Source organism: Lepisosteus oculatus, chromosome 10, assembly GCF_040954835.1.
Source record: "Lepisosteus oculatus isolate fLepOcu1 chromosome 10, fLepOcu1.hap2, whole genome shotgun sequence".
Lineage (NCBI taxonomy): Eukaryota > Metazoa > Chordata > Actinopteri > Semionotiformes > Lepisosteidae > Lepisosteus > Lepisosteus oculatus.
The window spans coordinates 10,555,935-10,570,652 of record NC_090705.1 but is presented as its reverse complement, the minus strand read 5'-3'; the positions used below and the strand labels follow the sequence as shown (position 1 = coordinate 10,570,652).

Genomic DNA, 14,718 nt, shown 5'->3' with positions numbered 1-14,718 from the left:
AACTCCATTATCACAGTAGGCATTTGCTGCAAACAATAAAGAAAAGCTGATTATGGGACATGTCACAGGTCACCCGTTCATCAAATCTGTGTGCAAAAGCAGAGACTGTAGTCTAACCTCATTCCAAGCAAGGGTGGTATCACAAGGTATAAATGACAATTATTGCCTTTGAGGAGGACTGTGGTCTTGCTTAAAACTAGTGCTTTTTCCACCTCTTCAGGGCTGTTCGTGACCGTGGGAGATCATGAACGGAGTAGAAAAGAGATCCTGTACGACTATTCACTTTCAGGAGCTGTTGTTTTGAACAAATTTGTGAAATCATTTACTCGAAGGATAGCCAAGAGAAGCATACTGGGGGGAGAGTCTGATTGCTGCCAGCTCGGACACCTGCTGCCCCCGGCACACTTGCAACACGGGTGTTTGGTCGTTCCTTTGAGCGTATCCTTAAAGTCTTTTTTTCCTTTTCTGTTGACACATTTGGTAAATCCAAAAGAAGATGCAGAAAAATCACAGGATACCCAGCAGAAAACTGTATAAGCCATCAAATGTTGTTTGGATTACTTCCATGTTTGCTGTTCTATCATTTTAACTGGGTATTACTGAGTTCCTTGCTCACGATAAATAAATAAAGACAAAATAAAAAGCTGAACCCTAACTGTGTACTAACTGGATTCTACCCAAAAGGAGGTGTCTGTGGAATGGGTCTCAGATTGACAATTCGTCTCCCAAAATGTGACAAACAGGGCTATTGTCACATCTTGACATGAACTTTCAAGTGTCAAAATTGTTTGAAATTGACATCAAAGATAAGACAGTCTACTTCTGTCCAGAAAACCTCTAACTCAACTCAAATCCCACCCGCTCTTTGTCCTATTTTTAGCGACTTTGATTATGAATTTGAATCAGTTTTTTGTTTAAATGGTTTATATTAACACTCTTTCCAGGTCTATACTTTTTAGGATTAGAAGTCACTTATGAAACCTGCCAGGAGTGAAAAATCACAGCCAGCACCTCTTCAAACACATCACTTTTTCTGTTTGTAGTGATGCTGAATCTTGTATTTAGGTTTTTATTTTTTGTAACAAATGTTAGCTTTCACTCAGGAGTATTTTCACAAAAAGGATCTGGGTTTTGAGATCCTGGTGAACAATGCCCCTCTCACGCTGGAAAGAACACGATTATTCTTTCCAATTCGATTTTTCTTCTTTCTTGGAATAAAAGATAAACGTTATAGTTGCGGTTAGTGTCACTATGGCACTGTAAACAATTTCACACAAGACAAATAGAAAAACTCAATAAGAAATAATTATCCAAAATTAAGAAACTGAGCATCAAATTGTCTGTTATGACACTGCAAGTCTCAGACTGCAAGCAAGGTCAGGGTGAGATCCTGTACTGCAATACTTCAGTTTAAGCATGCCATTTAAGCATGCCTCCAGTTTTAACAGTAGGTGGCGCCAAAGCTACACATTTGAATCTTTTCCTCACAGTATCTAACAGGTACAGTCGCTTGGTTTGAAGCTGCTTTTCAACTGAAAATAACCCTCAACACATAACCAGATTAAAATTCAATTGCTTTCCATGGAAAAGGAGAGGATGTTGTTCTTGTGAGTGCTTGACCTCGAAACCTGCAGAACTGTGGGATGGGCTCTAGAAAAATGAAAGAAATGCAAGACAGTTTGTGGTAGTACTGGGGCCTGACTTCTGTTCCTGGGGTGCTATTGGTGTAGAGTCTTATGTTCTCTTTGGGTAAGTGTGGGTTTCCTCTGCGTGTTGTGGTTTCCTTCCCATGCGTGGAAGACATTGATAGGTTATGTTAATGTCTTCTGGGAAAATTGTCCCTATCGTGTATGTGTGCGCTTATGTCTGCCCTGCACTGGACTGGTGTCCTGTCTGGGGTGTACCCTGCCTAGCGCCCACTACTCCAGAGCCCCTGTGACCTCGCATTAGATAAGGCAGTTAGAAAATGGATGGTGGTGAGGATGGCAAATTGAAGGCAAAACATTTGTAAACATGTGTGACATAGCAGACTGTACTCAGCATTCAAAATTATGATGCTTACAATGTTTGATGGTAAATGATTCAAGCAGAACAAAATTTCCTGTTTTGCATTTTCACAACACAAGAGGGTTTAAGAAAAATAAGAGCTTACAATTAGGAGGAAGCCCTTGAATCCATTGTTGGTCAATAGGACAGCATCTTCCAACAGTGGGAATATTATCTGACACAGGTATGCCAGTCTTACAAAGGCAGTATCTGCTCTAAAGCAACACCAGATAAGCAGAGAGAAGCTGGTAAACTGGCAAGACGCTTGGTTTGAGTGGACCAGGTAATAAAGAGCTGATCAGGGAAGAACACCTACAGAGACTCCGACCCTCCGGCACTGGGCCTGGACCATCTTGACACATCGCAGATAAGCAAACAGCCATGGCTCATGGCTCATGGCTCATGGCTCAGGCAGACGCAGCCTGAATCAGAGTGGCAGAAGACCACATTTTAGCTCTCCTCTGGTGCCCAGATTACAGCCTGTGTCTCAAAGCAGTGACTTCTCTGGACTGGCTACACACATTCATCTAAGAAAAAACAACGGGGATATGCGGATATACAGCATGGTGTTCAGCAGCTGCATGACAATTTGACTGTTCACAAGACCAAGGTGGCAGAGTCTGCCTATTCATTCTATTCACACTGTCACTAGTGTGGTTTTCAACGGTTACATTACTGACCCTACAGCCTAGATCAGGAACAGGAAACCTTAGCCCTTGTATTTCAGTTTAAGTGTTTGTTCCAACTAATTCTTAACTTCTAAAGTGATCTTTAATTGTTCAATTAACCTAGGTGCTGAAGAGTAATTTAAGTTCAATAACACTATGGAATAGAAGAGCAGAGACTGTCTACCCCTGGGTAGACAGCCCCTAGTGACTATTATTTACTCCTTTGCCTTTGGTTTGTGCTGCACAGCACGCAGTTGCAAGGCTATTAATTTGCATAATGTCTGGCACCGATGAGATGTTAAAGGAGCAATCAAAAGAGGACTGTGATTAGGGAATTGGTAGCTCACAACTGTGTTAGTATATTCAGAAGAAGAATAGCAAAATGGAAAAATAAAGTCAATAAATTATTTCTTGGAAGAGTTTAAAGAGATGCTGTACTCCATATGACCTGTTTATGTGAATTCTACATGGTATGCTGCATATCGCTGTATTCAAGTGTATATTTGAGATTTGTCTCGCTTATTAAAATACTATGTTCATGGTTTGACTTCAATGCTCATGTCTAATTGTGCGTTTTCTATATTGCTAAGGATTATGGTGATATAAAATGGTTCTAACAACGAATGTACACACCTAAATGTGATTAAACAGATTAAATTCACTGACTTGGGGAATGGTGCATTTTTCTGCAAAAAAACAAATCTCACAATCTCTTAACAATAAAGATACACATACATACTGCATATCTGGATGCCAATAAATCACAAAGGCTTATTTTTCCCTGTACTATGACAGTTTCAAGTTTTAAAATTCAAGAGGATAAAACAGAGAAAAATACTAAGCAAAGTTGATAAATTAAATGTAAAACATGCAAATAGCTTGGAAATTAAAATAATTCAAAAATTATTTCAAATTAAAAAAAGATTATGACAAAGAAAACCAATGATTCAGACAATAACCAGGTTACAATAATTTATTTTTTTTACTATACATCACTATTACATCATAGCCTGATGATACCATTTTAAGATTTTGTATTGACTCCACAAGGACAATAATACTGTTGTGGAAGACCAAAAAAGGGAAGAAAGCTGCTGTTAAGTTTATTTACAACTGTAAATTCTCTATCAGTTTGTAAACATTCAGTCTACATACTAAAAGTCACAGAACTAAATGCAAAACATTGAAGGGAAATAACGATGCCCTGTATTTGTTTCTTCAACATTCAGAATAACTTTTAATACAGAACATTACATTTGCCCTTTTTGTACTGTAGCAGCAAGCTTTCTAAAAACAATTAACATCTTTATGATCTAAACAAATTACTGTACATCTACTTCTAATTATGCTTAAGAACCTGGCTTTCTGCTTTTACATTTCTATAATAAAGTGCTATAAGCAACCCACCAATCCACACTTTATATATATGTATATATAGGAACAAATCTACTATTTTAACATTAATTTACAGGGTAATATACATTATATATTTGTAACAGCTGAAAATATCAGCACAAAAAAAGTCACTGTCACACATATAACAGCAATATATATATTTTTTTCATGTAAAACAAACAATATCTCAGGTTTTTCTACCGATATGCAGAAAAGCCCCCATTTTCCAAATCTCTTTAAGAGTTCCTTCTGAAAGAGTGACAGGCTGCAGTGGTCCTGTCAGTATTTCTGAGGTCACATGACAGTAATTTGCATATTCCACAAATCTATTGCAACACATTACTGCCTACGTACAGTGTACACTACTCTTCTTTAGAGCTGGTGTTAGCTGAACTCACACACACCCACTTGACAGAACATCACAACTATGAATATTCAGATACTACCTATGTGCTTGAGGATGTGCTATGATGGTGGATGGCAGGGAGACTATAATACATTAAGTCTACACTTCTTTCAATTGTTGGTATGGAAACTTCACTGTAAAAAAAATGGTCCTTACCGACATATGAATCCTCATAAAACTATTTTTAAACCCTGTCTCAGCGATAAAAGTGAAATTAGTTTATTCTTTTAGATTCGTTTCCAGGCCCACACCAGGAAAATGTGATCTTATCCCAGCTAAATCGTGTTATTACACGCCTTCTATAAATCTAGAAACATGTCTGATACAATCCAGAGCAGTTCAGGTCCCTGGCCTGTCACGGCTATTATTTTTATTTCCAGACCTGTACGACCAGCAACAACACTTACAACAGTGTAAATCCCCTATTCATTCTTAACTCGATGTGACGACCAGCTAGAAAACAAATATTTGGTGACAATCTTCGGTGTTTTCTCTCCATTTCTTTACTTCTGTAGAAGGTTATAAGCTGTATGCAGCTTTAATGTAACAAAATAGTAATTTTAGGAATACCAGTGCACACACTTTAGTTACATACCAAAGCATAAAATATACTTGAATATCTAGCTTGCTGGGAACCTGTGTGGTACCTAGTCAGGTTAGGGACACGACTGTTTTTGGGATAATTTTTTTTTTAATTGTATTTTCCACATTTTCTCATTCAAAAGCCCAGATTTCAATGTCTTGCACATAGAAGTCTTCTTTCTTGGACAGTGTATGGTTCCCGAACGTTTTGCAGGAGTGACTTCTGCCATGATAGAGATCTCCATCCAACCACAAACCAAATTCTCCCCTACCATCAAAAGCAGAACAAGATGGTTATGAAGTGCAGGAGACGTAAAACTGTACATCTACTAATCTGAAGTCTGCAGAACTGCTGTCATACTCAAGCACTTTTTTTGTTTATTGTTTCGAGAAGCTGACAGTTCTCTGTAGAGGCCAACAGATCATGCAGTAAATATATTGTGAATGATTTTGGTCTACTGAACAATTATGTATTATCAGTTTCAAATTAAAAACCGCCCAAAACATACAAATCTTTTTTCAGATTGAAAAACGTTTGTCTGAGGCACTGATGTCAGCAGAGCTTTTTCAACACTCATACTGAATTTGCAGACCTTCCAGAGCGATTACATAGTATTTCTACTAGTAGTTCAAACAAGGAAAGCAAGTTTAAGAAATGCGTCCAGATTTACACTGTGAATCACATTCACATGATTGCAGTGAACTGCAGTGCAGCCTTGAAGTAAGACAGCTGAATGTCAAACGAATTTGTCCATTTTGTTGCAAACTTCAGATTAATTCAATTTCACAGAAAACAAAAAGTTGGATTGTGGAGAACAAAGCTCATCACCACATTAAAACCTTCACAAAAGGTACAGTAACTACAGATTACCACAGAATGTAATACAAAAATGTTCTTAATATGCTGCTGATACTTAAACAAGGAAAAAATCACCAGAACAAATTACTTACCCCCCTCCTCCAAAAGCTAAAGAGTCCATATCTCCCTTTATAAAGAACATGTTGTCTCCTGTCCATTTGAATACCTGTAAAGAAACCCATATTTGAACAGAACCGAAACACATCTTGTTCTGCATTATACAATTATATACCTTTATATGCTTATATCAAATAATTCATACATAAAAATATCACAATTAAATGTTTTAATGTAAATTCAACAAAGTACAAACCAGTCAGCCTGGATGGAAACAAATGACTTATAACTGCAATAGTCAGCACTAACAGTACACACTTCTGATGGAAGGAAGTACAGCTACATTTTATTGTGCTTGTGTAGAAACTATAATGGTAAGGCAGGGTGGGTTTGACTGCCTCTCTTTCCTTCTTCTCTACTGGATTTTCAGTCCTTTGTGGTCTGTTCTTTTTTAGTTCTCAAGGTTTATCAAAACTAAAATGAGCCTGTGTTTTCTTACACATTTCAAACAAGTGGAGAAGGGCTGTAAAGAGGTCATATGATAAGGTATGTATAACAATACAGGAAATCTTAATACTACAATATATATGGGATCTGTAAAAAGCCACAATGATCTCAAACGTCACCTGGCAGTAACTTGCCTAACAGTTTTTGTTTGGTTAAATGCTGTGGGACTCAGACAATCAAAAGCTTGGCAGAGCTCAGTAACCCTCTGGTCTTCCAACCCTTAGCGTAGGGCTGTCTGGCCTGCTGGCTACTGGTGTGACTCAGTTGTGGTCAGAGCCTTTTTGACAAGGCTCTGGGTGATGTTACTGTATCAGTGTGCCAATCACACACGCCCTGCTGGTCTCTACCTGGACTAAATGGCTTTGTCTCATTTATAAATGTAAGGTTTCATGTTCTCCACCCACGTCCAATTGTGTGGTGCTGCTGTTTGATGATGTCACAGATCTAACTTGATAACGGCATCTTTATATGAACACAGCGTTGAGGAAATAAACGGACACTGCAAGACCACGCTATCTCCAAAACTCCTTCTCCAAACCGCGCAGCAATATCAGCAGCTGAACTATCATTGGTCGAACTGAAGCTGTACCCTAGGTTTACTACCTCAAAAGGGAGATTTGTGAACATACTGGACAAAATACTGTACATCAACGAAAAGAACAGCTGACATGACTGATTTGTACAACAGGCAGTAGTTGTAAAACAGGTATAGCAATAGGTGCATGTATGTATCTGATGTCTAGTCAATATTATTCTACGTTTTTGAGTGATGTCCCTCTAACCATGCGTCTTGCTGAATTGGTCTCCCAATTAATTAACAGAGTTTGTGTTCTTCTGAACCAAGGTGAACTGTGTCTCATTCATCATCACACGTGTGTTGATAATGTGTTAGTTTACCAGGCTCTCAAGCAGACTCATACCAATGACTAATCCCAGAGCCTGCATCTATAATGAAAAACTCTAAAAAACGTGCAGCGGCTCATTATTCAATTCAATACGTGTATACAGTACATATCTACCCATCCCCTCAGCTTGTGAAGATAAATCTTTGCCCAGTGTTTACAAGTTAAAGCTAACAACTCTTAAAATTTCTTTTCAACATAACAGGTTTATATAGCGTACAATAATTATACTTTTATAAGTACACATTTATAGTATAGTTACAATTAATTATAACTTTTATTTTTATTTTAAACTAATGGTTAATAAGGGTAAAAACATACTCAGAGGATAATGAGTAAATTTTGCTGAATCCTATTGACTGCTACTTGCAGTTCAACAAGAGCTATTTCGTTGTAAAATAAATACCAAAAATGCAAAACACTGCAAATAGTAAAAAAGGCACAAAGGCGTTGCCTTGATAAACTGGTCATTTTGGTTCTTTTCTGGTACACAAGACTTGACACTTAACAGGTTCAATCACTTAATCTCATGTGCCCAGTCAACTTACACTACAATAAGGTAATGTAAGGCTTATGCAACAAAGTCATTCAAACAAATCACCGCCATGCACAGTCATTTAATCAAAAAGATGCAAAAAACAGTTGAGCAATATCCAAAATATACATACTTTTTTGTTTTCAATTGTACACACGTGAATAGTGATTTCTTTTGATGCTCAGTATGTAACATTCTTCAAACAGGCTGTCACTCAAATTATGAGGTGAAGTATTCCATTTCAAAGTTCTCTGTACACCTACCTCAAATTCAGGGCAAAACGTAAACAAAAATGTTTCGCCAGTCCCATAAAAACAGTCACTAACTTTGAAGGGATCAGATGCTAAAGCACCGAATATCTAGAGAAAAAAACATTTTTCATTAATTTATAGTTACTCATGCAAATACATCAAACAATTCTTTCATAAATTTTACTGAGGTCTCCTTTATTATAAATGTAGAACATTGCAATAGCTATATGGTATACGATATAATATATAATAGGTTTTAGCATGATTTTGACTTACAATATTTGATTCTGTCTTATCAAAAATGATAGTGGGGGAAAAAAAACATTCTATGTTTTATGTATAAAAATCCTTGAATAACTCACACCGCTCAAAAACCTGGAAAAAGTATAAGGATAAAAGAGAAACACATGAAAGGTCTTTTAAGGATATCATCTCATATCACCTACAGTTTTTCTACAGATCTTCTAGTCATCTGATTTTTAGTCTAGTATTTTATTTTACTGCAAATTGTACAACTTTGTAATGAAATGTGCATGGAAATTAAACGTAAGAATTTATAAAGAAATTTACTTTTTGGGAAACCACATGTGTGATGTTCACAAAATACAGCACAAGCAGTCCCTAGCCTATACAGGTTGTTCTGAGCTATCTCTACAATACCCATTGCAAAATAATTAAAGTCCATAAATTACCAACCAAAGAAAACCACAAGCGCGACACGACAGTCTATAGTATGTAATGGCAAGGATAACCGTGTCATTCATGGGTGTCATGTCATGTCAGCGACAGTATCTGATGGCTTGGAACAACATATTATTATTCCATTAACATATTGTAGCACAAAGCCCCCATGGTTTTCCAAGGGAACAATTAAAACTGCTCAGTTCCTCAATTTGGTGGTTCACCTTTCTACTTTTCAAGGCAGTCTTCTTAACCAATTTGTTGAAATGCTAAATCTAAAACAGTTCACTGAATGTGATACACCGACTATAATTACATAATTAAGATCTAATTAATTATTGTATCATTACAATTACACTGTTCTAGATACATTTTTGTTGTGGAGTTACAGTTTAAGGACTGAGGGGTTGCCTAGCTTTAGTAATAGGATGGTCTTCAGAGTATGCTGCAATAGTGTAGTGAGAGATGTATGGGGAGTGAATGCTAACACTGGCGAGCTATAGTAAAGCTGTAGCTGTAAATGCTCTGTATGGCCTGTAAAAAAACCTCAGGTAAAGAAATATGATGAGTGCATAATATTTGTGATCCCTGAGGTCTATTATCTGCAATCAGATTAGTTTTCTGCTGGGGGTTTCAAACCTTATGAAAAGGCACCTTAGATTCACTGTTATCCAAACAGCTTAACTGCAAGCATAACAATATGGTTTCCAAAAATGTATTTATGACTCATTCAAAAATGTATTCTGTATTATTCACCGGGTGCCTTTGAAATTAGCTGCACAAAATAAATTTCATTTGTATGATAAAGGTATTGTTTAAAATGCAAGAACAACAAAACTAGTTCCCACTGGACAAATTCTACTTCTAGAATGAATGAAATCCTTACCTGTCCATCACTATCTTTTATCACCATCAGCACTGGGGTGTCCTGGCCTGCCATTGTACGGTACAGAGTCTTGATGCTCATGCCATGCTTCGCAGTGCTAAAAGCAAGCGTCCATGGGTAACCAATTGTTCTGGGTGGAAGATGTTTTGCAAGCTGAAATGTAAGAATGCTAAGGTTAAGAAATATTACCTTGTTCAGAATCTTCTCTTTCCAAGGTAATTTCCGCCTATACAGGTAGATACCTGTACACTCACACAAAAATATATTCTGTACTACTATCCATCATGCCTTTGATGTTAGGGGTGTGACCGTTACTGTGTATACAATTTTTTTTTAATGCAAGAATGTTTCAAAAAAGCAATTTTTGCCACTAAACTTTAAAATTCCAAAAGCAGGTGTTATACACATAAAAGACTTATGCACTGTATGCAAATGTATTATTGGACTACACAACTTTAACTGTTTCTTTTTGTAATTCTATGGGATTCCTTGGAATTCAATAAAGTTATCACATAATACACAGCTTGTGAAAATCCAGTGCCACTTGCACAGTTCTACAATAAAAATACCAACTTTTATAATCAAGGTAACCAATACTGAATGCATTTTATCAAACCTCTTTTGAATAAACTTCAGTTTCTTAATTACAGAGCATTTCACCTACCAAACATTCAATTTGATTAAGTCCACAGAAAGCAATGAACGAATATTTTGATAAAATGGCAATCCACTTTCCACAAGAAACATACTGTAATAAAACATGCAGAAAACAGCAGGCATGAAAAGAATATGGAAGAAATCATGCTGACCTTCTCAATCTGCTCTGGCTGAAGGAGGTCACTGGGCTCACTGAGATTCGGTCTGAAAGTGTCTGGTTCCAAGTCTGTTTTGATGGATGTACCTTGTGTTGAATTGACTTCTTCCTTTGTAGTGATCTAATAAGATAAAAGCAAATACATTTTCAGCACACTATTAAAAATATATGAGAACTATTAAAGGCAGGTTGGAAATACAAGTAAAGATTGTTTGTGCATGGGCAAAAAATGGCATTTCTGGAGTGTAAATTTGCTCTAAAAAGTCACTTTCAACTCTGAAGCTTAAAAGGTAGATTTGATGAATGCCATGAATTCAAAACAAAAAAACAAGGTTTTTCACACACAGACTGGGGTATTGCCCACCAAAGACTTTCAAATGCTACCAAAGGTTAATTTTTTTTCCGCAAAATTTCCAACAATTTTCCAGAATACAACTGAAGCATAGAAGTGGTAATCCTGTGGCAGCACTATTGTTTAGCAGATCCAGAACAGGAAAGATGGTTCTATAAACAAAAGCAAATCTCCAAGTGTTTGAATGACATGAGAATCTAATGCATACAAAAGTCTCCGAAAGTAACTCCAAACAACTTCCAATACATACAGTATAACAATATACCAGTATTGTAATTACTACTCTATGTATAGCAATATTTATTTTATGAATTGCACTTGGATATTTGCATTGCTACCATGCATATTCTGGTCTTTAAATTATACGTTTAGTGCAACCAAAACCATTCTGATCCTGTTGTTAGTACACTGTGGATATTAGCTGAAGTAAGCAGGAAATTTCAGGTGAACCCATTGTATTATCGGCTATACCGAAAAAGCTTGCAAAATATATATTTTTTTAATGTGATTTTCTGTGGTTTCAGGAATTGCTGTTTTTTTCCTAAGGCCCAAGCAAAATGCATTGCGCATCAGCAATGACTGCTTGGATGCACTCAAGTTACTTGATCCTCCCTGAATTACCTGCATTGTCTTCAGCAAACAAACCCACAAGGCCAAAACAAAACACTTCTGCTCCCCCCCTCACTTCCGAGACGAAAACGAACTGTGAAAGGCAGCTAGCTCCTCATCGCCACAGAAGCTGCTGTAATGTGAGGACAGTTTGTGAGGCGTCACTAAGGAGGCTAACAGAAAATTCCTCATTTGTCTGGAATAACACCATAAAACCCAGATAATGTTTTAACCCCACCAGTGCCTTGGGTTGATGTAATTATTTGTTCTGGACACAAAACTGACTGATGAAGAAACCCAAATAACAGAGTGTGTATGCATGTGGGAGTGTGACGTGTCGCTCATGAGGACAGACAATGTCCAGTCTGAGATATTGTGCATTGTTAGGGTTAAAAGTTTTCCAAACTTTGCAGAAAAAAAATCACAACACATTCACAAACCTCAAAAAATGATGGAATTTTCTGCTGGAGCTCTATTTTGTGGAGAGAAGCAGCTGTTGACAAACCCACCGAGTGTGGGACTTGTCCCAGTCAAAAACACTACAACACTGGAGACAAACTACGGTCTCTGGTGAAAGGGTTTTAACTACTGAAGGGGGCACCTTGAGACGTCTGCAGAGAGAGCGCAGATCTTCAGTGTTTAGAGCATCGATCCTGCGGTGATACTCAGCCACTGACACTACCTGAATACAGAGACAGGGAGAGAATGATTCTGCTGACAACGGAGGAATGGGAGGCAGGACAGCAGTGGAAAAACAGAACACAGTACAGGGAACTGGCAGTACAGTGCGGAGGGAATGCAGCTTCTCAGTAATTTGGTTAATGATTTCATCCTAAGCGACTTGCTTTTGCAACTATTTATTCAGCATTTTACCGAAGTACCCTGCTCGAGGGACAAAACAACAGCACCTCAGCCGCGATTTGGGACTCCCAAGTCCTAACCACTCCTCCATACTGACACCGAAATTAACGACTTCCACATCGGGATCTGAATCAAAACTGTGGATTTCACTGTTAGCAAAAAGCTGTGCAGCATTCAGCAGTTTTACCTAATGGACTTGTTTGGTCGACCAGGCTTTCTGTAAGGTGATAAATAAATCCACTTTAACATAATTTATCCCATTTATATTGTCAAGAAACAAATTACTTCCTGTTAAAAAGAATCACATTTATTTCAGTTCATCTCATTACATGAGTTGGTGCTTTTACTAGTGCCATAACTAGGAAGAATTTCCTTGATGTCACATTTGGCAACAGCTTCAAATTATTCTTATTGACTATGAGGCACACTGGATCTGATCGCTCATCTGAAAAGTTATGCATCTAGTGCATTGTAAATCCCTCATGTCACTGCAGTATGGATATACTGACACTGAATACTGAACTTGTGCTTAAGTGTCGAGAGCACAAAGGTGCTCAAGCAGTGAAGAAGATGCTACAGTACATAATGCCAGAAGCTCAAAGCAAGGCATCACTGAGTGCATCCAATATTAAAGATCCTAAAACAGCTAAAAGAGCTTCTGTAGTCCTTCCTATGTGCAAAAGTAACATTAATAAGTGTTAAAGCCATAATGCGTGGTCTTTGAAAGCTATAAAATGCAATTTGCTTATTATTTTGTATCATTTTTTAAACTTTAAAAATAAAGTATATTGTTTATAGAATCCAAAGTTCATAAAGAGTATGGATTAAATGTTAGTCACTTGTCAAAATATTTCTTGTTTTGATATGCTTACCATTCTAATTCAACCAGTGACTTGATCTATAATATTGTATTCCTTCACTTTGCAGTTAAAGCTGATTATGATTGGCTAGAAACAGTACTTTCCATTCTTGTTGCATGTAACACAGAAGGAACGCATGTTTTCATAAGTGTCTGAATTTTCAAAGTGCCTAAAATGCACTACAACTCAAATGAAACCAAACCCACTTTGACTGTAAAACACACCCACACTCATATGACAAATATGTAACAAGAAATGTTAAGGCTCCTTCATTTTCACATGACAATAATGCACATTAACAGCAGAAGCAGAATCGGATCTGGCGTGCAACAGCCCTAACGCCACTCCAACATCTTTACAAAGAAAACCTCAGTCATGTCATGTCGCATCGTACTGCCACGTGTATACAACACCTTCACGACTGAAAAGTGGCCAAAACGTTGCGTAAGGAAAATCAGCTTAATTTAAAGGATCTGTATCGTAAGATCCCTCTACCAGATAAACATTGTCACATGTTCTGAACCAATCAGTTAAATGCAAATTAATGCAAAATGTTTCATCAACTAGTACATTCCAATTGCAAATAAATAAGCAAATAATTACATGTGTTCCATGAATGCGACAGTAGCACGATTGTCCAAATGCTTCCGAGGACATTAAGATGAATTTTACCACATTTTAAAACAAAAAGTAGAATACAAAATTTATGCTCTACATGCTTTCTGTCGCTCTTCAAATTTTAAGACCTCCAGTCTCTTCTGGTAAAGTAACCTCTCAAAACTGTTCCACGGCCATGGGAGTACACACCTAGGGGTAGCGAGGAAAGGCAGAACTTCCAAAAAGGCATTACAAGTACTAACTGACACCCGAAGAAGACCCCACAGCCGAAACGTTGTGTTTTCTCTCTTCTCTTTTCAGCATGGAATAAACCTTTACTTACTCCTTTGGAGCCTGCGCATGCTGACGCACCTACCTGAATAATTGAACATTTGACCAATTTAGATGGTCAATTAATTTTGATATCAGAGAATTGCTTTAGCCGATTCAGCATGGAATGACCCAGACGAATCTGCTATGTATTTTGAAAATGGGAAATCTTTGATAACTTTTCAGGACATAACAGAATCCTTTACCCCTTTAATCAACAGGATTGTATCATTGAGCCAAAGAAAGCTATTGTTTCAAGATAGGATCAGCTGACATCAGCATGCTACCCTGGCAAAAAGCCTGTTGTCTACTGTTGCCCACAGATATGGGACAAGAAGAATTCACAGATATTTAGACTGTACAAAAATGTATTGGCAAGATCGTATGCTATATAAAATTCTATTCACAGTACAGTAGATATTTAAACTATTACATGCCTTCAAATGTACTAAAGAGCAGAATACAGTTACACTTTTATGTGACAGTACAAGAGATGTGCTTGATTCCTCTTTACAGTCTA

The 14,718-nt window shown here is 37.3% G+C and overlaps 1 protein-coding gene across 5 annotated transcripts in view; it reads right to left on the bottom strand.

Moving 5' to 3' along the window:
- Positions 1-3,673: 3,673 nt before the first annotated feature.
- The window catches only part of oxr1a (oxidation resistance 1a), a 176,026-nt gene continuing 164,981 nt past the window's right edge, over positions 3,674-14,718 (bottom strand). For 3 of the 5 annotated variants that reach the window (XM_069194895.1, XM_069194896.1, XM_015357919.2), the window contains 6 exons: positions 12,152-12,232; positions 10,585-10,710; positions 9,776-9,928; positions 8,221-8,316; positions 6,049-6,122; positions 3,674-5,365 (listed from right to left, as the gene is read on the bottom strand). In XM_069194895.1, coding sequence (XP_069050996.1) covers positions 5,230-5,365; positions 6,049-6,122; positions 8,221-8,316; positions 9,776-9,928; positions 10,585-10,710; positions 12,152-12,232 — 666 coding nt within the window. In that variant the 3' untranslated portion in view covers positions 3,674-5,229. Of the gene's footprint in view, positions 5,366-6,048; positions 6,123-8,220; positions 8,317-8,376; positions 8,584-9,775; positions 9,929-10,584; positions 10,711-12,151; positions 12,233-14,718 lie in introns of those variants that run through there. The other 2 variants (XM_069194897.1, XM_069194898.1) reach the window with 2 other exon arrangements.